General features: G+C 35.2%; 1 protein-coding gene across 2 annotated transcripts in view; it reads left to right on the top strand.

The window, feature by feature from the left end:
- cin (Molybdenum cofactor synthesis protein cinnamon) overlaps positions 1-25,000 on the top strand; it is a 118,631-nt gene that overhangs the window by 92,703 nt on the left and 928 nt on the right. For both annotated transcript variants that reach the window (XM_089100739.1, XM_089100738.1), the window contains one exon: positions 14,147-14,249. In XM_089100739.1, coding sequence (XP_088956865.1) covers positions 14,147-14,249 — 103 coding nt within the window. The remainder of the gene's footprint in view (positions 1-14,146; positions 14,250-25,000) is intronic.

The following is a 25,000-nucleotide window of genomic DNA, read 5'->3' as shown; positions in this document are numbered from 1 at the left end:
TTTAATCAGAAGCTGAAATTCCGATCTCAGAATGGTTAGTATTTAATACAGTATATCTCTCTGTCTCGGACAAGGAGAGTTTGCGTAGTGTCTTGTTATGCAGAATTTACATTCCAAAAACCGTTAATCAATCTCAATTTCGTCTTGTTTATGATTGCTGTAGGTTTTTCAAAATTATAATTGATTCTTCGGCGAAACTTTCCTGGAGTGGAAGAGAGGCTATGCGGACCTCAAGTTTGGACTGGAAGGGGAGGGGCTAAAAATGTTTCATCTCTGATCTACCTAAACATTTTTACACTGTAAGCCTCTATGGGATCCATAATCTATTCATCGTTAATTGGCAAGGTAGCCGAAAAGAAACTACCCAGGTTCTTGAAGTAGTATAACTGCATTTCCTAAGGAACAGCTAGAAGAATCAATTTTGAACTTTCAGGGAGATGTATGAGGAGGGGGGGGGGCAATAGGACTTTGATTTTTGACTTGAGGGAGGGGTAGAGGTATATCGAAATAAACTATGTATCCAGGTTTTCCAAATTGCATATTTGAAACTTCTCGAGAACGAAAGGTGGGCATCGAGCTGAAACTTCTGGAGCGTTTGGGCGGGGGGGGGGGGACTTCGTATTTTTCTTTAAAGGATGGTGAAAGGGGGGATGTGTGTCTCCAATCCACCTACAATTTTGGGCACTATTAACTCCAGTGGAACTTTGATTCTGTTCACAGTGAGGTAGTGATGTAAATCAAAAGACATTATACTCCCCCAGGCTATCAAAATGGCGTATCTGTAATATCTTGGTGATGACTGGGGGGGGGGGTCGGGCCTTTCAGAGAGTGTTTGGGAAGGCTGAGGTGAAGGTTAATATTACATTAGAGAAAGTGATAAGGGTGATGAAATATTTTTGCCTCCTAAATATTGCTTCTTCCGAAAAAGGACTGGCGGTTTTTCTTGAAAGCTTGAAGCTTATATCCGTAAACTATTGGGTAAAGGGAATCCGTATGCACAAACAAAATGAAAAAATGGATCTAAAACTTTTGTTGATTAGGTAGGACTTGTAATACTTTTTTCAGCCTAGTTATTTCAATTTTTATGTTTTTGATCATTCCAGACCAAAAGACTAAAAGATTCGGGACACACAAAAAGTGGGTCTTAAATTTCGTCTCTCCAATCATCTTGCGAATTTCATTCTTAAGATTGTGGCCTGTTGGACCCCTCTGGAGAAAATAAATTTGAAACTAATTTTGGCTGAATCTGTTTTTAATGCTTGAAATGAGTCCAAAGGTTTTTTCGCTTCTGATAGGCTTGTAACTTACAAGATATGCAGACAGTGTTAAGTTTTTTTTCGTTCATACAAATGAAAAAAAATATATTAAATAAAATCTTTAAATATATTAAACATTGGTTGTGTCTATCTGTAGAGAGTAGGCATGCAGATATGTCTGGCAATGCCAGGTAGATCTAAAGACATGTAGATAGTGCCAGGTACACCTAAATGAAGAAAAAAAAATATACTTTCAAGATTGGTTGTGTCTATATGTAGACAGTAGGCTTGTAGACATGCCTGACAGTCCCAGGTAGACCTAGTATTATAACACAGTATTATAGACCTAATATTATAACAGATACAACAGCCTAAGGGGCGATTGGAATTAAGGATTAAATTAGGCCATAATTTTGTATTTTGTCGAAGAGACTCTTTTGGGAATCCTCGGAGAAAAAAATCTCTCTCCCTCATTCCTTGTCTGCAAGTATAACCCCGTTTAAAAGGTAATATTCCAATTAACGCAAAGACAAGCGAACTGTAAATATAAAATTAAACAAATTAAAAATTTATTAAGAAATTTATTATTTATTAATAATTATGTGTTGTCAAATGCTTATCAGAGGGTCTTGAGTTTCTTATCTGCCTGCCATGGTGATATGGCGGTGTGGCTAATTGGCAATTTACTACTGCCACTACTACTAACAACTCACTGCAGTACCAAGCCGACTGAGGCCAACAGCTGCGCGCGTTCCTCCTCCATCTCCTCTATTCAGAGCCTCCCTCTTTACTCCCTCCCAAGAAGTTATCATCCACCTGATTTTCGTTTTCCCTAGAAAGTTGACCAATAAGGGCCATCTTTGACAATCTATCATCCTTCGTTCGCAGAACTTTTTTCAGCCATCTCAACCTTTGTGTCATTATTAATTAAAAAAAACTTTCCGAAAAATAAGTTTTTCAAAGAAAAGTAAAGGCCATTTTAAACTTAAGCTCAGGAGAGTAGTAAGCGCCCAATTACTTGAAAAGGGACAAGGAAACCTACGCCTGAGGCATGGATATGTGTGTATATTTTCAAGTAATTGGGTTACCAGGGTCATTTGCAAAGAGGTACCATTTCTATAGAAGCTATAGCAATTTGAAATATCATATGGAATTTGCTTGGAGCTATATACTTTGCGTACGCCCCCCGTACCAAACAGGTTGGGTATAATCTGTTTTGGTTCAAGTTTTTTCTGACACAATTAACTGAATTTCTATTTCATGATATACAAGTTTTTTTTTCGGTTAAATCCGTGTCGGAAAAACCTGTGCGTCTTTTTAGTTGCCAATTATTTTTTGTATATATTCAGGTTTCAAATTAGATTCTTCAACAGTTTTGAATAGTTTATTGAACATAGCACTAGTGACATTTTTTGTAAGTCACTAGTGACATTTACATAGAAAATGGATAATTCTAAGCAATTTCTGGTGAGTAAAAATTCTCTCATTATTACAATAAAAAAGAAATTATCTTGTCATTAATTTAAGTAAGAAATTCTTTCCTTACACTAGAACTAAGGGTACTTATGTACTTAGAAGCCTATTGTTTTTAGGAGCTGAAACCTCTAAATACTTCTCTTATAGGCTAAAATTTACGGTGCGATTTTTATCAAGATCAGTGGGCCTTTTTAGAGATGTTTTTGAAAAAAGTGCTTTTGCAAAGAGGTATCATTTCTATAGAAGCTATAGCAATTTGAAATATCATATGGAATTTGCTTGAAGCTATATACTTTGCGTACGCCCCCGTACCAAACAGGTTGGGTATAATCTGTTTAGGTTCAAGTTTTTTTCTGACACAATTAACTGAATTTCTATTTCATGATATACAAGTTTTTTTTTTAGGTTAAATCCGTGTCGGAAAAACCGGTGTATCTTTTTAGTTGCCAATTATTTTTTGTATATATTCAGGTTTCAAATTAGATTCTTCAACAGTTTTGAATAGTTTATTGAACATAGCACTACTGACATTTTTTGTAAGCATTTACATAGAAAATTGATAATTCTAAGCAATATCTGGGGAGTAAAAATTTTCTCATCATTATAATAAAAAAGAATTAGTCTTTTCATTAAGTTAAGTACTAAATTCTTTCATCAATCAAGAACTAAGTCTAATTACGTACTTAGAATCCTCTTGTTTTTAGGAGCTAAAACCTCTGAATCCTTCTCTTATAAGCTGAAACTTACGTTGCGATTTTTATCAAGATCAGTGGGTCTTTTTAGAGATTTTTTTGAAAAAAGTGCTTAGCTCTCGATCAGTAATCTGGGATTAGAATAAAATGTTGATTCTTTTAATGTATTAATTGTTACAAAAGCTTCCTTTTTATCAATATCAGAGGCTTTTTTTTAGGGATGTTTTTGAAAATACTTCCAGGCCAGTCTGCATTTACGGTGTGATTTTTATCAATATCAGTTAACCGTTATAGGGATGTTTTTGGGGTTATAATAAAATGTTGATTCTTTTAATGTATTAATTGTTACAAAAGCTTCCTTTTTAGAGTTTCGGTTTGTTCCTTACTTATAGTTTGTTACCATTTGATAACTTGATAGGTGATTTGAATAAAAGGAATTCAAATATTTTGTCTATGAAATAGAAGCTAACTCAATTTGCGAAAAAATATTCCATTTGAACAACTCTGATCTGATTGAATTGTTGCCGACAATGAGATTTAATCACTGCTAAGCCTATTGTTATTGCAAAAGGGTTACCTAATTTACTTCTTAGTGTTAAATGACAGATTTCCAAATACGATCATTTTGAAAAGCAGACAAAAAAAAAATTGGTTTGTCCCCTCATTTCTGTAGGGCAGGAGATAACTTAATTTACTTAGACAATGAATGATATTAATTAGTGATTGATTGTATCAGTGGAGAAAAAAAGAAGGATTAAACTGATTAACAGCTAAGGTAACCCCAAAGGAGCTGTTAACTGAGGTAATTTGTGATAAATTTGAAAAAATACCTTACGACGAATCCGAAATGCTTGATTAACATTCGCAAAAACAAAGGAGTAAAGGGACTTGCGAATTGAAGGAGATGGGGTGGTTATGCACTGTATAATACACAAGTGATGTTTTGGAGAGTTAGGGGTCGTGTGTGTCTCTTTAGGCTATGTGTGTCTCTTTGGGAGCGTTTGAATGTTTTGGTTACTAAAGTATTATATTTTCATCATGTTTTAGGATATTCGATTACGATTAACTTAACTTCATTCCTTGAGTGTTGTCGGGGGTAACACGTAAGTACCAAATTTTGAGTTCACTGCAGGGGATTTTCCACAAGGAGAATTTTCCATGGGGAGGGAATTTTCCAGGAGGTGAATTGCTACAAGTTTCACGGGAAATCATCCGTACATGGGTTTTTTCCAAATTTTAAAGAAAATTTGCAAATGAAAAGAGGATTTTTGCACCAAACTTATGTTAATTTCTGCTCGTTTTGGGTTTTGATTCGATTATTTCCTACATTCTTTACAGTCTCATGAAATGTCCTGTAGCAAACCGGAGTTTTTGAAGCACGATTCACGCTATTAAAGCTTAGTATTTCTGAGTCCAGTTGAAATGTGCACTATTTTAGAAAATTCCCCTTATTTTTTTCAGTTTTATCAGTTTTTATCTCAAAATGGTAAAAAGGGGTTGTTTTTTTTTTCATGCTAAATTGGCCTTTTTTTTTTCAAGGAAAAGCTTTGCATAAAAAAAATATATAATTATCAACTTTTCGTGTTTGATACTATGGAATTGAATGCCTAATGCCCTCCGTTAATATTCTGAATAAGTAAGAATTAAATTGCGTTATTTTTTCAACTTTTGGGGGTTTGATATTAAAGGGGTAGTACCCTCCCGTAAGCTAAATAGTTTGAAAACTGAAAATGATTTTTATATTATAGAATGCTATTGATCAATCATCGGAGCTTCTTCTTTGTGATGCTAGCACCAATTCTACAGATTGTATTATGGAAGTTCATTACACTGAGGATGGGCTATCATATACTTCAGATGATTTGGTGAGGAGGGGGCCTTCAGGTCGGCTCTGTGTTGAAGATGACGAGCGGTTATATTATGACATGCCCCCACTGGTGAATATAGTGATAGTAGAAAATAGTGCTGATGATGATGATGTTCAAGTAATTGAGCCTGACATTGTGTATTTAAAGAGTATTATAAATATTGATTTAACCAATAAATAAAGGATTAGAATAATGATTTTATTTAAATAGCATGGACAAAAAAAAATGAAATGGATGATTTCTTAAGAAGAAGAAATACATTACATAGCTAACTTCTATGATTTTTCATCTTTTGATAGAAAACTTGGATGTGGACTTATAACCCCCTCCCCTGCTCTCAGAAGTGGAGGAGTGAAGGTGCTCTGAGTCTTCCCCTTGAGGCAGATTCTGAGTATTTTCGGTTTTCCCTCCAAAATTGACCCCCTCCCTCTCCTGTCCCCTCAGAAATGGAGGATGACGCAGTGTGTGCGTGTGTCTGTGTCTGTGTGTCTGTGTGTCTGTGTGTCTGTGTGTCTGTGTGTCTCTGTGTCTCTGTGTCTGTGTGTCTGTGTGTCTGTGTGTCTGTGTGTCTGTGTGTCTGTGTGTCTGTGTGTCTGTGTGTCTGTGTGTCTGTGAGACTGTGAGACATACTCACACAGTCTATGATTGAAAGTTAGTATGTGATACATTTAGTCATATGTTCAGATTTTATTATGTTCTGTTGTTCTGGTTGTCTGTGGTTGGGTTTCTCTGTGTGTCTGTTTGTCTGTGTGTCGTGTGTGTGTGTGTGTGTGTGTGTGTGTGTTCAAAATCCCTTTTTCTTCTGAGGCTTGGAGCATTTGATGGCATGATATTAAACGTAATGAAATTTATATATTTGCAATCTGCATAAAAAACCCAATTCTTGTCAATTGTTATCAAAATTCCATTTTTGAGTTTTGGTTACAATTGGGCTAAGTCGCTCCTTCATTACAATTTAACACTATGAACTATTTGATAAAACTTATTGGGCTAATGTCCTATTTTTAATTAATCCTGTAGCAAGCCGGAGTTTTTGAAGCACGATTCACGCTATTAAAACTTAGTATTTCTGAGTCCAGTTGAAATGTGCACCATTTTAGAAAATTCTCTTTTTGGGGGAAGCTTTTGGTTCCTTTACGTGTACGTAAAGGACTGAAATACCCTTACAGGCGTCTTCTTTTCTTCGATATATTTGCTTACTTGGTTATTCAGCGTAAGCAGCGAATTTATGGCAAATCCAGGGAAGAATTTTTTTGAAACGCTTTCTGGGTTTCATTACAAGGGTGACATTCCTCGCAAAAGCATAAGTTGTTCCCACAAAAGGATTTTCGTTCTTAATTAGAAAAAAAACAACACTTTTTCCACAAAATAAGTTTTTCAAAGAAAAGTAAAGAACTCCATTAAACAAAAAATTTGCAAAAATAACATCAAATAATCTACCAATCGTGAAACTGCCACAAATCAACATCGGTAAATAAATGAAACCCAAAATGAACAGAAATTACAATAATTAACCGAGTCAAACTCAAAACGAGCAGAAATTAACATAAGTTGGGCGCGAAACCCCTATGCCTTCCCAAGGCCAGAACAAAATTTGTACTTTACTGAAAAATACAAGTGAATGTGCATTGTTAGTTTAATATACATATATTGATATTTAGTAATTAAAATGTTAATATCATTTGATTTATTAAAGGTGTATAATGTATAAAAATGGAGTGATGTGTGTTCAGTTCCTTCTTACAATTCGAATCATTAAGTGTTCTGAGGGGCAGGAGAGGGAGGGGGTCATCCTCCATTTCTGAGGGGACAGGAGAGGGAGGGGGTCAATTTTTCAGGGAAAACCGAAAATAATCAGAATCTGCCTCAAGGGGAAGACTCAGAGCCCCTTCACTCCTCCACTTCTGAGAGCAGGGGAGGGGGTTATAAGTCCACATCCAAGTTTTCTATCAAAAGATGAAAAATCATAGAAGTTAGCTATGTAATGTATTTCTTCTTCTTAAGAAATCATCCATTTCATTTTTTTTTGTCCATGCTATTTAAATAAAATCATTATTCTAATCCTTTATTTATTGGTTAAATCAATATTTATAATACTCTTTAAATACACAATGTCAGGCTCAATTACTTGAAAATCATCATCATCAGCACTATTTTCTACTATCACTATATTCACCAGTGGGGGCATGTTATAATATAACCGCTCGTCATCTTCAACACAGAGCCGACCTGAAGGCCCCCTCCTCACCAAATCATCTGAAGTATATGATAGCCCATCCTCAGTGTAATGAACTTCCATAATACAATCTGTAGAATCGGTGCTAGCATCACAAAGAAGAAGCTCCGATGATTGATCAATAGCATTCTATAATATAAAAATCATTTTCAGTTTTCAAACTATTTAGCTTACGGGAGGGTACTACCCCTTTAATATCAAACCCCCAAAAGTTGAAAAAATAACGCAATTTAATTCTTACTTATTCAGAATATTAACGGAGGGCATTAGGCATTCAATTCCATAGTATCAAACACGAAAATTTTATAATTATATATTTTTTTTATGCAAAGCTTTTCCTTGAAAAAAAAGGCCAATTTAGCATGAAAAAAAAACAACCCCTTTTTCCCATTTTTAGATAAAAACTGGTAAAACTGAAAAAAATAAGGGGAATTTTCTAAAATAGTGCACATTTCAACTGGACTCAGAAATACTAAGCTTTAATAGCGTGAATCGTGCTTCAAAAACTCCGGTTTGCTACAGGACATTTCATGAGACTGTAAAGAATGTAGGAAATAATCGAATCAAAACCCAAAACGAGCAGAAATTAACATAAGTTTGGTGCAAAAATCCTCTTTTCATTTGCAAATTTTCTTTAAAATTTGGAAAAAACCCATGTACGGATGATTTCCCGTGAAACTTGTGGCAATTCACCTCCTGGAAAATTCCCTCCCCATGGAAAATTCTCCTTGTGGAAAATCCCCTGCAGTGAACTCAAAATTTGGTACTTACGTGTTACCCCCGACTACACTCAAGGAATGAAGTTAAGTTAATCCTAATCAAATATCCTAAAACACGATGAAAATATAATACTTTAGTAACCAAAACATTCAAACGCTCCCAAAGAGACACACATAGCCCAAAGAGACATACACGAGCCCTAACTCTCCAAAACATCACTTCTTCATTATTCAGTGCATAGCCACCCCATCTCCTTCAATTCACAAATCCCATTACTCCTTTTTTTTTTTGCAAATTTTAATCAAACGTTTCCAATTCGTCGTTAGTTATTTTTCAAATTTATAACAAATTACCTCAGTTAACAACTCCTTTGGGGTTACCTTAACTGTCAATCAGTTTAATCCTTCTTTTTTTTTCTCCACTGATACAATCAATCACTAATTAATATCAGTCATTGTCTAAGTAAATTAAGTTATCTCCTGCCCTATAGAAATGAGGGGATAAACCAATTTTTTTTTTGTCTGCTTTTCAAAATGATCGTATTTGGAAATCTGTCATTTAACACTAAGAAGTAAATTAGGTAACCCTTTTGCAATAACAATAGGCTTAGCAGTGATTAAATCTCATTGTCGGCAACAATTCAATCAGATCAGAGTTGTTCAAATGGAATATTTTTTCGCAAATTGAGTTAGCTTCTATTTCATAGACAAAATATTTGAATTCCTTTTATTCAAATCACCTATCAAGATATCAAATGGTAACAAACTATAAGTAAGGAACAAACCGAAACTCTAAAAAGGAAGCTTTTGTAACAATTAATACATTAAAAGAATCAACATTTTATTCTAACCCCAAAAACATCCCTATAAAGGTTAACTGATCTTGATAAAAATCACACCGTAAATGCAGACTGGCCTGGAAGTATTTTCAAAAACATCCTTAAAAAAAAGCCACTGATCTTGATAAAAAGGAAGCTTTTGTAACAATTAATACATTAAAAGAATCAACATTTTATTCTAACCCCAAATTACCGATCGAAAGCTAAGCACTTTTTTCAAAAACATCTCTAAAAAGGCCCACTGATCTTGATAAAAATCGCACCGTAAGTTTCAGCCTATAAGAGAACTATTTAGAGGTTTCAGCTCCTAAAAACAATAGGCTTCTAAGTACATAAGTACCCTTAGTTCTAGTGTAAGGAAAGAATTTCTTCCTTAACTTAATGACAAGACAATTTATTTTTATTATAATAATGAGAAAATTTTTACTCACCAGAAATTGCTTAGAATTATCCATTTTCTATGTAAATGCTTACAAAAAATGTCACTAGTGTTATGTTCAATAAACTATTCAAAACTGTTGAAGAATCTAATTTGAAACCTGAATATATACAAAAAATAATTGGCATCTAAAAAGATACACCGGTTTTTCCAACACGGATTTAACCTAAAAAAAAACTTGTATATCATGAAATAGAAATTCAGTTAATTGTGTCAGAAAAAACTTGAATCAAAACAGATTATACCCAACCTGTTTGGTACGGGGGCGTACGCAAAGTATATAGCTTCAAGCAAATTCCATATGATATTTCAAATTGCTATAGCTTCTATAGAAATGATACCTCTTTGCATAAGCCCTTTTTTCAAAAACATCTCTAAACAGGCCCACCGATCTTGATAAAATCGCACCGTAAGTTTTAGCCTATAAGAGAACTATTTAGAGGTTTCAGCTCCTAAGAACAATAGGCTTCTAAGTACATAAGTACCCTTAGTTCTAGTGTAAGGACCGAATTTCTTCCTTAACTTAATGACAAGACAATTTCTTTTTATTGTAATAATGAGACAATTTTTACTCACCAGAAATTGCTTAGAATTATCCATTTTCTATGTAAATGCTTACAAAAAATGTCACTAGTGCTATGTTCAATAAACTATTCAAAACTGTTGAAGAATCTAATTTGAAACCTGAATATATACAAAAAAATAATTGGCAACTAAAAAGACGCACCGGTTTTTCCGACACGGATTTAACCTAAAAAAAAAACTTGTATATCATGAAATAGAAATTCAGTTAATTGTGTCAGAAAAAACTTGAATCAAAACAGATTATACCCAACCTGTTTGGTACGGGGGGCGTACGCAAAGTATATAGCTTCTAGCAAATTCCATATGATATTTCAAATTGCTATAGCTTCTATAGAAATGGTACCTCTTTGCAAATGACTCTGGTAACCCAATTACTTGAAAATATACACACATATCCATGCCTCAGGCGTAGGTTTTCCTTGTCCCTTTTCAAGTAATTGGGCGCTTACTACTCAGGACATACAAATACTTGTTAAAATTCAAACTCAAAACGACCATAAATTAATATTAAATAATAAATTAAACCCAAAAAGAAAGTAAATTAAATAAACAAACATAGCAAAAAACAAAAAAAAAGTAATAATATAAATTAATAAATATATCTTAAAGCGAGAAATGTTTAGATTGAATATGAAAATCAAGCTTAAAACGAAAACAAATATTTTGCTATTAAAGTATAAATGAAACTTAAAACGAACAGAAATTAAATAACAATCAATGCAAACAAACATACAATATTTATTAATGTAAATGAATAAATAGATCTTAAAACGAGTGAAACTTAAATTGAATATGCAAATCAAGTTATGAATCGAATAAAAATAACTACAAAGAAGAGTTTGGGTATCGCCTCACTGCAGAAGCCTAAAACCTAGGCTTCTGCAGTTTTAAAGTGTAGAAGTCAAAAACATATTTTATATCTGGAAATCAACTATGCTGAACAAAATGGCTATCTCAAACTTTTGATTTGATGTGTTTGGGGAAATGATCGGCGTGGGGAGGGGAGGGGGGCTAGTTACACTCCAATCATTTTCGACTATGAACAAGGACAATATCTCTTTAATTTCCAATCGAATGATCCTGTTTTGAAGTTTTTACAACACCACCAGCTGGAAGAACCATTTTTGAACTAAGGGCATCTATAAAAACCTTTTACATGCGATCTTGGGCGAAGTGTACTCATAAAAAATATATGTTATATTTGTAAATCAACTACGATGAACAAACTTGCTATCGCAAAATTTTGATTGGATGTGGGTGGGGGATTGATGGGCGTGGGGGGAGCGGCTAGTTGCCCTCCAATCATTTTCGACTATTAAAAAGGACACTAGTCCTTTAATTTCGAATCGAATGAGCCTGTTCTGATGTTTCTACTACGACGCCTTATACAAAAACCTTATATACCTCCAGGGCGTAACTTAAAACCCCTGCCAAGAGGGTTTCGGAGGAGTATCCTCCTCAAAAATATGTTATCTATCTGGAAACCAACTACGCTGAACAAAATGGCTATCTGAAAATTTTGATTGGATGTGTTTGGGGAAATGATGGGCGTAGGGGGCAGGGGGCTACTTGCCTCCCAAACACTCTCAACTATTATAAAGGACACTCACTCTTTAATTTCCAATCGATTGAGCACCTTGTGAATTTTCTACGACAACACCCTCTTTAAAAATCTAATATGCCCCAAGAGCGTATCTTATAACTCTTTCCCTGAAAGTTGTGGGGGAGTATTCTACTCAAAAATATATTTTCTATCTGGAAATCAACTACGCTGAACAAAATGGCTATCTCAAAATTTTGATTGGATGTGTTTGGGGGAATGATGGGCGTGGGGGGGGGGGCTAGTTGCCCTCCAATCATTTTCGACTATTAAAAAGGCCACTAGAACTCTCGATTTCCAATTGAATGAGCCCCCTTTCAAGCTTCTACGACGACCCCTTCCATATGAAGTGCCTTTGGGAAAAAAAAAAAAAATTATAAATAATAATAAAACATTGGAGCCGTATGGCCTTTACTATAGGCAACGCTACAGCGTTGCCTCTGATAGTCCTAGACAGGCACGTACGCAGGAATTTGTTTCGGGGGGGGGCCCAATTTGTTTCGGGGGGGCCAAATCCTTCAAACCCATTATTCTGGGGGGGGGCCGGGTCCGGAGGCCCCTCCTCCTGCGTACGTCCCTGGTCCTAGAATATGGGATTGAACCAAAGTTTTCGTACAGATTATTGTTTGAGATACGGTCAGTCATTCGGGTTTCCAAAACAATCCAATGGCAGTTCCTCTGGAAAACATCAAGCAAACCTATGAAGCTAAGAGAGGAAAGGAAAAAATAAATGAAAAATAAAATAAAAAAGGAAGGAAAAAACGAGGATTTTGTCAGCCAGTGGCAAAAAATCCTCTGCAAATTTTTTTGCCGCTGGCTGACAAAATCCTCGTTTTCTCACCCCTATTTTGATTTTATTTTTGATTTATTATTTCCTTTCCTCTCTTAGCTTCATATGTCATTTATAACCAATGTGGTCTTAGAATGTATTTACATCAAGCAAACCCTCCAGCGTCAATTGACAACATACCGTAAAACAAGCGTGAGCACACATAAAGAACCAATAATATATGTTTGAAAAATACAAAATAATAATAATAATAAATAATAATAATGGAAAATAAAAAAATAGTATAAAAATAATATATACTTTATGACAATAATATATTCGAAAAATCGAATGCACCGAATCATAAAATTAAAGGGTACAGAACTTTTGGAAAGTACTTTCTGTGTTAAAAACAAAAGGATGTATGTGCTAGTAAATAAGTTTTTCAACCACTCCTCCCCTCAAAACAACCTAGTATTGTCCTTCCCATATCCGAAGTAGTTTCTTCTCAATTTAGCCTGTTGTGCAAAATATGTGAATGTTTGTCGATCACGTCAATAAGTTTGGGTTTTAATTTATTGATAGAAGATTTAACTAAGATTAAACCACTAAAAACCATTGGATTAAAGAATTGCCACATATGACGCATAGATTCTTACACAAGACTAATCTTCAGCTTTATGCGTTTTCCATTTGCGCTATTACTCATAAAGTATTTTGTAAATTGTGAAATAAAATAATTTCAGCAATAGAACCTTCATACGGAATGGATTGGAAAAAAGAAACAAAACTTCTGAGAAATAATACTTGAAATGTAAACAGAAATATTCTTAAGTAGTTTGGACAAAAAAAAATAGCTTTACGCCAACAAAGCGGGAAAAAAGGGCTATTATCCTATAGCAAGGCCGTATCCTGGGGGTGGGGGTTCGGGGGGTTGAACTCCCCCTGGAATGTTTGTCTGACTCGCAAAAACGTAACAAAATTGAATATAAAGAATTTTGTATGTGTCTTTTAAAGTTTTTTAACCCCCCTCCCCCCGAAAAAATCCTTTTTTATCCCCCCCTAAAAAATCCCGGATACGCTCCTGTCCTATAGTTTTGTATTGCAGAGTGTGCCGTTGGTATTTCCGTTGTTTTGCTTGCATTTTCTTATCTTCTTTTTTTGTGAAGTATTTTTGTTAGCCAATCACAATATTTCTTTAGTTTCTTTTTTATATGCTCATGTTTGACACATTATGTCGCATTTTGAGCGACTAAAAAGAACATGATTGGTTATTTTGTGTGAAATTTTAAGCCAATAGAAACAACGAGCAGTTTGAGTTTTAATCAAACTTTTTCTTTGTTAATTTAAATTGCTGAGGGGGTATGCTCGAGGAGGGAGGAAAAACCCCTGATGTTTTTATCATTTTTTGTTACTAATTCTTATTTGAAGATTTAGTGACCCGCTTTGAGGCAAAAATCTAAAAAAAAAAAAATGTGTAAAAAGGGATCGTTAAGTTTGCCTCTAAAAGGCTCAATTATGTGCTGGTCTTACCCGATATTAACTCAAATATAAGGTATTCAGTTTAATTTAATGCCATTCCTGGATCAAAACCATCTTTTTTATTTTAATCCGCTGTTTGTGTTTAGCAACATTTTCACCCTTGGAATTTTTTTTTCCTTTTATAGTTTGGAGGTCCACAACCAGTTTTTTTGGATCCTCGTCCCGAGTACCATAGAGCGTATCTTGATTGGTCCGGAGGAAGCGAACTCCCTGTTGCATTTTCAACGGGTAAGCTGTAAATTTCTTTTCATCATTCATTTTACCTTTTTTTCAATCTGTGCTATTGTTCAAAAGTCAAACACTTTTCTTCTTATATTGAAACAAAACGAATGACAGCGAATTTCCAAACTTTTCCCCCTTCTCGTGCATGACTTGTTTGGACCAAACCGGAACAAGAGGGAGGCAGAGGAAATCTTTGGAAATAATTGTCTTGGACATAGGTCTTCTAGCTTGTAATATTTTTCAGTCCTCAGTAAATACAATTACGAATACAATTCAGTAATAATATTCTTAACTGAAAAAGAAAACATTATTGATAAAAAATTGCCTTTTTGAGGTTGTCAAATAAGCTAAAAATTTAATTGTTTTTACTTTTATAACTTTAATTAATCAAATAATATTAACATTTTGATTACTAAATATCAGTATATGTATATTAAACTGCCAATGCACATTCATTTGTATTTTTTCATTAAAGTGGAAATTATGTTCTGGCCTTGGGAAGCCATAGGGGTTTTGAGCCCTACTCATGTTAATTTCTGCTCGTTTTGAGTTTGACTCGTTTTTTTTTATAATTTCTGTTGGTTTTGGGTTTCATTTATTCATCGATGCTGATTTGTGGTAGTTTCACGCTTGGTAGATTTTTGCTCATTTTTGGTTGAATGGAGCTCTTTACTTTTCTTTGAAAATCTTTTTTCGTGGAAAAAGTTTGTTTAATTAATTTTTGTTCGTTTTATAATGACATTGTCTTTTCAGGGAAAAAGACAATTATTTTTTAAATCTTTTCGTTCTTTTAAGACTTTATAGTTTTGCCTGCTATTTGTATGCTGGAGAAAAATTTTCAGCAATTTTTAAAAACATACACTCTTTTAAAAAACTGGACACATAGTAGTGTTTAATTTAGTTTTATACCTCCTCTAGTTGACCTGAAACAGAAAACTTGATACCATTCGCAAAAAAATCTGTTTACTTTCTTTGGTAGCTTTGATACACTTACGCTATTTTGATTTGGTTGAATTTTAAGAGCAGAAGTAGCCCCGAAAGTCTGAACATAATACCCTCAGTCGTTCTTGGGATACTGATGAGATGCCTTAACACAGTGCATTTTGATTTAATCTTAAGGCAACATTTAGTTTTAAACATAATGGGCAAATGGGAGAGTGGACGTGGGAGGGGGATTATTTACCATACAATCACTTTCGATGATTAAAGTAGGCAAAAGCCCCTTGTATTTTCAATTGGGAGAGTCCTTTTCAAAGTTCCTAAGACAACTCCTTCGATACAAAGTGCCCTGGTCAAAAAAAGAAAAAAACAATAATACATTGTACGCACATTGATCTTTACTATAAAAATTTCAAGCCTTGCAATCACTTTCGACTATTAAAAAGGGCACTAGCCCTTTCAATTTCCAATCGAATGAGCCCTTTTTGAGTTTCTACGACAACGCTTTCTATAAACACCTTAGCCTATATGCTCCCAGGGCGTAAGTTATAACCCTTTCGCTGAGGGCTGTGAGGGGGCTGTCATCCTCAAAGAGCTAAATTTCAGGATTTTCAACTACGTTAAACGAAATGGCTATCTCAAAATTTTGTTTGGATGTGTTTGGGGAAATGGTGGGCATGAGAGGGGCGTTAGTTACTCTCCAATCACTTTCAACTATTAAAAAAAGGCATTAGCCCTTCCATTTGCACTAACCCTTTTGAAGTTTCCACGATAACGCTTTCAATAAAACCCTTATATGCCCCCAGGGCATAACTTACAACCTTTGCCCTGATGGCTTGGGTGGGGGTGTCATCCTCACTGACCTAATTTCGTGAATTTTAAACCTAGTTGAGCAACATGGGTATCTCAAAACTTTGATTGGATAGGTTTGGGAAATAGATAGGCATGAGAAGGAGTCTTGTTACCCTTCAATCACTTCCAAATATTAAAATGGGCACTAGCCCTTTCAATTTCTAATCGAATGAGCCCTTTTTGAAGTTTCTGCGACAGCGCTTTCTATAAAAACCTTATATGCCTCTGGGCATAACTTACTACCCTTTCCCTGAGGGCTGTGAGAGGGTTGTTATCATCAAAGACATAATTTCCGGACCTTCCAACTACGTTGAACAAAAAAGCTATCTCAAAATTTTGATTGAATGTGTTTGGGGAAATGGTTGGTGTGAGAGGGGTGTTAGTTATCCTCCAATCACTTTCGACTATTAAAAAGGGCACAAGCAATTCTAATTTCCAATCGAATAGGCCCTTTTTGAAGTTTCTAAAATATCACTATCTATAAAAACCTTATATGCCCCCAGGGCATACCTTACAACCCTTGCCCCGAGGGTTCTGAGTGGGTTGTCATCCTCAAAGACCTAATTCTAAAATTTATAACTTCGTTGAATAAAATGGCTATCTAAAAATTTTGATTGGATGTGTTTGGGAAAAGGTGGGCGTGAGAGGGGGTTTGTTGCCCTGAAATCACTTTCGACTATTAAAAAGGGCACTAGCCCTTTGAATTTCCAATCGAATGAGCCCTTTATCAAGTTTCTACGACAAAGCTTTCAATAAAAAAAACTTTTATGCCCCAAGGCATAACTTGCAACCCTTACCCTGAGGGCTGTGGGGGGAGTGTCATCCTCAAAGAACTAATTTCCAGAACTTTCAACTACGTTGAACAAAATGGCTATCTCAAAATTTTTATTGGATGTGTTTGGATAAATGGTGGGCGTGGAAGGAGTGTTAGTTGCCTCCCGATCACTTTCGACTATTAAAAAAGGGCACTAGCCCTTTCAATTTCCAATCAAATGAGCTCTTTTTGAAGTTTCTACAACAACGCTTTCTATTAAAAACCTTTTATTCCCCCAGGGCACAACTTACAACCCTTGCCTTGAGGGTTCTGGGGGGGGGGGGTTGTCATCCTCAAATACCTAATTTCCAGAACTTTCAACTACGTTGAACAAAATGGCTATCTCGACATTTTGATTGGATGTGTTTGGGGAAAAGGTGGGCGTGAAAGGGGGTTAGTTGCCCTCCATTCATTTTTGACTAATAAAAAGGGAACTAGCCATTTGAATTTCCAATTAAATGAGCCCTTTTCGAAGTTCTACGACAACACTTTCTACAAAAATCTAATATGCCCCCAGGGCATAACTTAAAACCCTTGCCCTGAGGGTTTTGTGGGAGTGTCCTCCTCAAAAACATAAGTTCTATCTGAAAATCAACTACGCTGAAAAAAAATGGCTATCTCAAAATTTTGATTGGATGTTTTGGGAAATGGTGGGCGTGGAAGGGGTGTTAGTTGCCTTCCAATCACTTTAGACTATTAAAAAGGGCACAAGCCACTCTAATTTCCAATCGAATGAACCCTTTTCGAAGTTTCTACGACAACTCCTTCGATACGAAGTGCCCTGGTCTAAGACCAAGAACCAAAAAAAAAAAAAAAAAAAAAAATAATACATTGTGCCAACATCGTTTTTTACTTCTTTGCATCGCTATTGAGCTGCCTATGATTGATTGTAGGCTATTTTAATTGTATTTATGACTTATTTTAATTTATTGACCTTGAAACAGCCCACCTTGTTTGTTTTTTTGTTGACCTTGTTTTTTGTTTTTGATCCTTATTTTGTGTCTTCTTTTTTGTGTAATGACATGCTCATGTTAGCTCCAGCTATTGTAGTGAATAAATATATTCTGTTCTATAAATTATAAGACCAAACTGGATGTGCCTGACGTACGAAAAAAAACAACAACAACAACGAGGATAATTTTCAGTCTGTGAATAACGAGACAAAGTAAATATTTCGACAAGGACATCTGCCAAACCGTCTTCAGTGTTCCAAAAATATGAAAAAACTAACATTTCAGTATGATTTCGAAAGGATCAGTAAGGGTTTAAGGTCGAACGTTTTTTCAAGTGCACGAATCTCGCTCTTGGTATTGGGATACAGAGTCCCTTATTTCCGGTGGGAGGTTTTTATAATGGTGGAACTCATCAACAGCTGGGAGAAAGGCTACACGAATACACATTATAAACTTTGAAAAACAAAACATATCTAGAGTCTACAAGCATAAAAGATGATTTCGATTTTCCTCTGTCCCTCCGCAAAGACCGAAAAAAAAAATGAAGAATTAAAAAGAGAAAACAGAAGAACCCCCTCAACAGAACCTCAACATGGGAGAAAAGCTACACGAACTCAGACTTTGAATAGACAAATCTCTAAAGACTGAAAGTAAAAAGATGATTTTGTTGATGATTAAAAAAAAACACAAAAAAAACAAGTATTTTGTTTCAACTGAAAATAAGAAGGAATGTTAAAACTTAAAAGGAACACAAATTGTTCTGTATATCCCTTGTGAGAGGGGGGAGGAGGTTTCCCCTTCCTCATGCCTTGCTAAATTCCTTGCTGAAGTCTTAAAGTTCTCAATACTTCTCATTCAAATTCAACGGTCCTTGTGTTTCAGGAGTCGTTCTTAAAGAATTCGGACAAAATCCAAATTTTAGTGGAAAGAGTGAAAGGTGAGGAAAAGACAGCCCCCTTCATATATTGAATAGTTTCTTTTCGCTTTCGGTTTTAATGTTCCTCCTTATTTTCAGTTGAAGAAAAAAATTCTTTTTTAAATTTATTTTCTGACCGTTTTTCAAATAATGGCAGGAAATTCTACCTCCGTGTGTAAATTTCATACCCAGAGAAAATCCTCCCCTTGGAAAATCCCCACGCAGGAAATGCCTCCCTCCCCGAAAAATTTCCATATATTTCCTTATAAGAAATACTATTTGTAAACATTAGGCAAACTGCATAACTTACAGCCCTTTTCCCAGGGGCTGTGGGGGCTAGGTTATCCCCTGAGGCATAGTTATTAGACCTTTCAATTATGCTGAACCAAATGGGTATCTCAGAATTGTAGTAGTATGTGTTTACAGAAAAAAGGAGTGTGAGAGGATCGCTAGTTGCCCTCCAATCTTTTTGGTCACCTATAAAGAGCACTAGAACTTTTAATTTCTGTTAGGACCATTGTTTCGATACGATCACCCCTGGGAAAAAGCACAACAGACAAATAAAATTTCTTCTGCAGAAAACACAGAATCCCATATTTTTTTTTTTTTAGATACAAACTTGAAACCTCTACAGTAGGGATCTGATGCGCTGAATCTGAAATATTTGTTGTGATTTTCAATAAGATCAATTGATTTTTAGGGTTTTTGAAATCAGGCACATTGGAATCAGCATAAAAAGCCAATTCTCTCAATGTATTAATTGATATCAAAATTCTATTTTTTGGAGTTTCGGTTACTGTTGGGCGGAGTCGCTCCCTATTTACAATTTGTTACCACGAGCTGTTTGATTTGGTTCTTTTTGATAAGACAAACTTGGTGTCCACAATAAATTGTTTACCATAATCGTTTAGGGAAGTAATTGGAATTAAAAGATGCATACACAAAGACCTTTCCTTGAACAGAGATATGGAGAATATTTTTATAATCCTGTTTTTATTATAATAAAAAAAAAATGCTCAATACACATTCCTTCTCATTATAAAAAAAGATTTATCAGTTGGTCTTGTTGATACAAAACGACTCAATAGACTGGCTTTATCTTTAGCCATTGACAGAAGTCGGTCCCATGGTCGTTTCATTTATATTTTGATTTTCAATTACTCTTCTGCTTTCCCTATTATCAATTGTCTGCTTTGTTTTTTTTTTTCTATTTTCCTTCAATTTTCATTTATTCCTGAGTACTTCGAATGGTTAGTGTCTTGTATTTTTTCTTCTATATAGAAGGCTTGGCGGAGGTCCTTCCAGAAATATTTGCTTCGTATCATTATTCTGTTGTAGAATTTTTTTTTTTTTTTTTTTTTTTTTTTTTTTTTCTGAATTCCTATACCTGAATCAGCAGTTTAATCACCAAAATAATTTCCTCCCTTTAAATCAGTGTAGTAACTGTTATTTGGCAAATACCAGCAAATCAATTTATTGCAAGCTTATATACTCCATAAAATAAACGTCCAATAAAAGTGAAAATAAACTCCATAAAATAAATGTCCAATAAAAGTGATACAGAAGTTGGAATGTGGGTTTTGTTAGATTATAAAATTAAACATAAGGTAGTTAAGCACAATTTTTCAAGGTGTACTTAACTACCAATAGAAACAAATATAATGCAAATAGATGAATATTTTGGGGTGGGGGGGGGCTTTCAGTATCTCCTTTTCACTTCTTGCGGAGACATGTATTTTATAGAATTATAGGAGGTTTTAAACTTTAAATTTTGCCATTTAGTTATTCTTTATTCGTATATCATGCTTAAAGTCAGTTTCTCTGCTTTCTATGCATTTAAACGTAAAGGCTTACTGATTTAAGTATCTTGAGTGGTTTAAGCCTTAGTGATTGAGCATTACAGTCATTAAGGGATTAGGGTCATCAACAAATTGTCTGAGAGTCTACTCTTCCTGAAGCAACCTCAACGGTAGTAAAAACCTTCAGTTTTTCATTAATATTTTATCAATAGAGTATTTTGGGTAGAGGTACACTTATCGACTACTAAGAGAGTAGTAGCTGTTACAAACATTTCCACGTATATTGGCTGGTACTTTCCTAGTCTGCAATTGATGTTCAAGGATAACTAGTTGGAAATGGAATTTGTTAGAATCCCGAGTAATGCTTTTGATCTAAAAATATTGAAGAAGTGGTAACCTTCACGATGAATTTATCGTACCATAATTCCACTGTTGTCGACTCAGAGCCGGGTGGCCTCTAAAAATCGTCAACATTCAGGGCTGTGTAATTTTGTCATTTGGCAATGTTTCGATTTCGAAAGACCTTAGCAAGCTTGTCAAACTTGTTTCTCTGAAATCCCTTTATAATGAGTGATTTACCAAGCTCATGAGTTCAACACTTCTATTGTATCCAAGAAATACATGGACAGACAAGAAATAAGTGCAAACTATATTGATAAGTATTGTCTTTTTATTGTCTATTGTAGAGAATATTATCCAATCGTAGTCTATTGTCTTTTTAGGCGTTTATATTCGAACCTCGTCGTTTTCTTTTTATTGTCTACTGTGGACAATTTTATCCAATAATAGTCTGTTGTCTTTTTTAGGCGTTTTTATTCGAACCTCATCGTTTTCTTTTTATTGTCTATTGTGGACAATATTATCCAATCATAGTCTATTGTCTTTTTTAGGCGTTTTTATTCGAACCTCAACGTTTTCTTTTTATTTTCTGTTGTGGACAATATAATCCAAACATAGTCTATTGTCTTTTTTAGGCGTTTTTATTAGAACCTCATTGTTTTCTTTTTATTTTCTATTCTGGACAATATTATCCAATCATAGTCTATTGTCTTTTTTAGGCTTTATTATTCGAACCTCGTCGTTTTCTTTTTATTGTCTACTGTGGACAATTTTATCCAATCATAGTCTGTTGTCTTTTTTAGGCGTTTTTATTCGAACCTCATCGTTTTATTTTTATTGTCTATTGTGGACAATATTATCCAATCATAGTCTATTGTCTTTTTTAGGCGTTTTTATTCGTACCTCATCGTTTTCATGAGTTTGTTTTTGGCCAGGAGTACGAGTGCACAGACTGCCCTTAATTGTGGTGACAAAGAAGTGTAAATAAGGTACTAGGCCTACCTTCTCCTACCAATAGTTGGGTGAGATTCAGAGGTCTTTACTGCAGTTATGAGCAGATCGGCATTTCCACTCAAAAGAATGACCTTGTAACTAGCACTGCATGACTGCTCTTCTATCATTTCAGTGGTAGTCTATTTGTTTACTCCCTAAGAGGTCCTCTTTATTCTGGCTCAGTACCATTTGTCAGGCCAAATTTACTTAAAAATAAGACCGTCCTCCTTGTCTGTGAGAGTGGGTTGCCGCGCTTATACTTGGTTCTGAATTGTACCTGCCAAATAATATGGAAGCGTTTGATAGTATTGCGACAGTTCTCTAAGTATTTATGCAGATACATTTATACATTGTTCCTTTTTGACAAAGAATTCTTTTCAAGAGTGCTCTGCCGTCAAGAGCGTGACGTATATGTCTACGATGGAAGTTGACGTTGAACTAATCGTTGATTGGTTGCACTTCTTTGACAATTTTTCAGATGCCATCAGCCACTGCAGACTTCTCTCTCCAACAGGGAAGTCTACTAGGTTCAAAAAGCGAAGGGGGCATTATTCTTAACGCATATAATCTTTTAAATCATGTCCAGAATCTTTGGCAAAAACGAGTTGGTTTATCATCCCCAGATCGGACTAAGCCAGTGTGGGGCTTACAGAAAACGTTACAAAATACCATATGCCTTGGATGAAAGTAATATGCAGTACAGTTATAAAATACAGTAAGAGTTATGCTGCTGCAAACGAATTGTTTTCGATGTGACATGAGCACATTCATAGCTAACAATAAAAAAAAATTTAGGAACAATAGAAAGCGATCTAAAAGGCCTTTGATTAAAGGCGTAAACGATTAAATACTTTGTAAAACGTGGCAGACTTTGGAAATATCCATTATATCTTAAAGTTTCCAGGAGGGGGTGGGTCTATAGGGCTTCCATGTGCACTGTGACGGATCGGAGTGAGGAGTGAGATTGTTGTACATCCTTGACGCGAGGGTAGTTTACTCTCGTGATGTTTTTACTAGTTATATGTATGCAACTTTTTCAACAGAAAACGCAATGAAAGTTACGACAATTACGCTAATTGTGTATTTTGAAGCCGTAAATCTGAATTTTAACCCTGCGTTCAGTATTGCATATAACAACCAATAGGTTTGATTTCCATCACTGTCATCCAATAAAAACCCTTCTCTTTGAATGAGAATAGTGTTCATTGGCTATCAGTGAAGAAATCAATTGCAGTGGATTACGATAAGCTGTATTGAATATAGGGCAAATTTTAATCGCCCCTGTAAACCAATAAAATCCTTGGGAAATTCTAGTACTCTGTAATCCTGGGTCAACTTGTCCCAACATAGATGCCTAGCACCCCTCCAAATAACTATTTTGAGCATATGTCTGTCCATGTCTCTTTAAGGATTTGTGATTATGAGAATCCTACTGTGTTAAAAACTTATTATTTCAAATTTTTTTCTAAAAAATCCTGCTTTGTCTCTCCAACCAGTAAATTCATAAAGCTAGAAAATTTACGGAAATTGCAAATTTTGTCCAAGTTCATCAAAGTTCACATCTCTTTAGAGGGGGAAGGGCGAAGGTAGACACTTCAGAAGACTGAAGCTTGGGTTGAACAGTATTACCCAAAGCGCGAATGGATAGGAAAAACCGTGAAAAACTTGTAGTTTTTTTTTTTGGGGGGGGGGGAGGGGGTATTTTATATGCTGCTTGTAAATAGTTCTGATCAATTGGCTATTTAAGAATTTTCTGTTACTAGCATTGTATTGTTTCATGGCAGAAAATGTTACGATGTAAAGGTGGGATCTCTTTGGTGACTAAAAAAAGCGCAAGAGCTTTTTGTTTTCAGTTTAAAAAAGCCTACTCGTGGTTATCTACGGCCTCGGGCTCTGTAACGTTACTCCTAGGGGAAAGCAGGAAGACTACTATTGCGCTGCCCGTGATAAAATAAGGTTTGCTCGAATTTTAATTTGCGGGATTGTAATTCTCCACCCAAGGTTTGTTGACCGTGACAAATTAATTGACTATAGCCGAAAGGTAGAAAAGGCACGTCTGTCCTTTCTAAAATGGTAGAAAACGTCTCTGTTGTGGCGTGATGTAGCCTACTTTGTTACCAAAAAATAGCACTAGATGATTTCGTTTCCATTTTTAGTTTTTTTTTCCCGTAAGACCATCCAATATTCTACGAATACTTGTTCGGTACGATATTCCCTCGGGGAAAATGCAGACGTTTAGTGCTACCGATGCGAAAACGAGATTAAACCTCTAGTTAAATATTTTGACAATGGCGGTTTCTGTGGTGGTTCTGTTGAATATGAATGAAAATTACTGTTTCCAAAATAATGTTACTTGGGAAATCTTTGTCGCTAGACAGTTTCTTTTAAAAATTGTTTTTTAAATTTCGGTCACTATGGGCCTTGATTAGTTCCGAGGGGTCACCGAATTGCAGAAATCACCTACACCAGGTAACACGCGTCAAGTGTGTTGAAATTTCGGTAAGTATGGTGGAATATTGCAAGGTATTGCAAAGACTGTGCCTCGCGTATGGGAACTGTGCCACGAGTGAGAGAACTGTGTGACACAGGCGGCGCTTCAAGATCTACAGCAAGTGGCCGAACACAGGTGCTCCTCTGCTGTGCCAACTTAACATTGCACCCTAGTATTGTCAACTCTGATAAACACTCTTCCCGATAAACACTAGACTACAGTATAATTTTGCAAAATGTGATGTTAATCCTTTTCTGAGCCTTGCCATGTGTCTAAAATTGGGTTATTTAGTCCTCCCATTAAAACTGTAGTACAGTTTTCTCCACAGAGGACTTCATTTGTAAGTTTATTCTTAATGGGTTCAGATTAGTCATAACCGACAGAAATCGTTTAAGGTTCTATAGAAAATATTTTAAGAGGTAGTAGTAGTAGTATGGGTCAATGGTGACAGTGGGAAGGAACCTCCATGGCTAGTTCCTTAAAAGAGGCCTAGTTCATAACTTTACTATTCGATAATTTACGCTACAAGTTTTGTTTTTTATTTAATATATAATCAAAACCTTTACTAGGCCAGATTTTTTTTTCAGTTCTTTTTTCATCTTAATACACAATTTAATATGTTTGCTAGTACAATACCATATCGTCGGTGCTACGCCTAAAA

This window comes from Artemia sp. Qi Xiang Cuo, chromosome 14 (genome assembly GCF_049724085.1).
Source record: "Artemia sp. Qi Xiang Cuo chromosome 14, ASM4972408v1, whole genome shotgun sequence".
Lineage (NCBI taxonomy): Eukaryota > Metazoa > Arthropoda > Branchiopoda > Anostraca > Artemiidae > Artemia > Artemia sp. Qi Xiang Cuo.
Note: the sequence above shows the minus strand (reverse complement) of the source record. Positions and strands in the feature narration are given on the sequence as shown.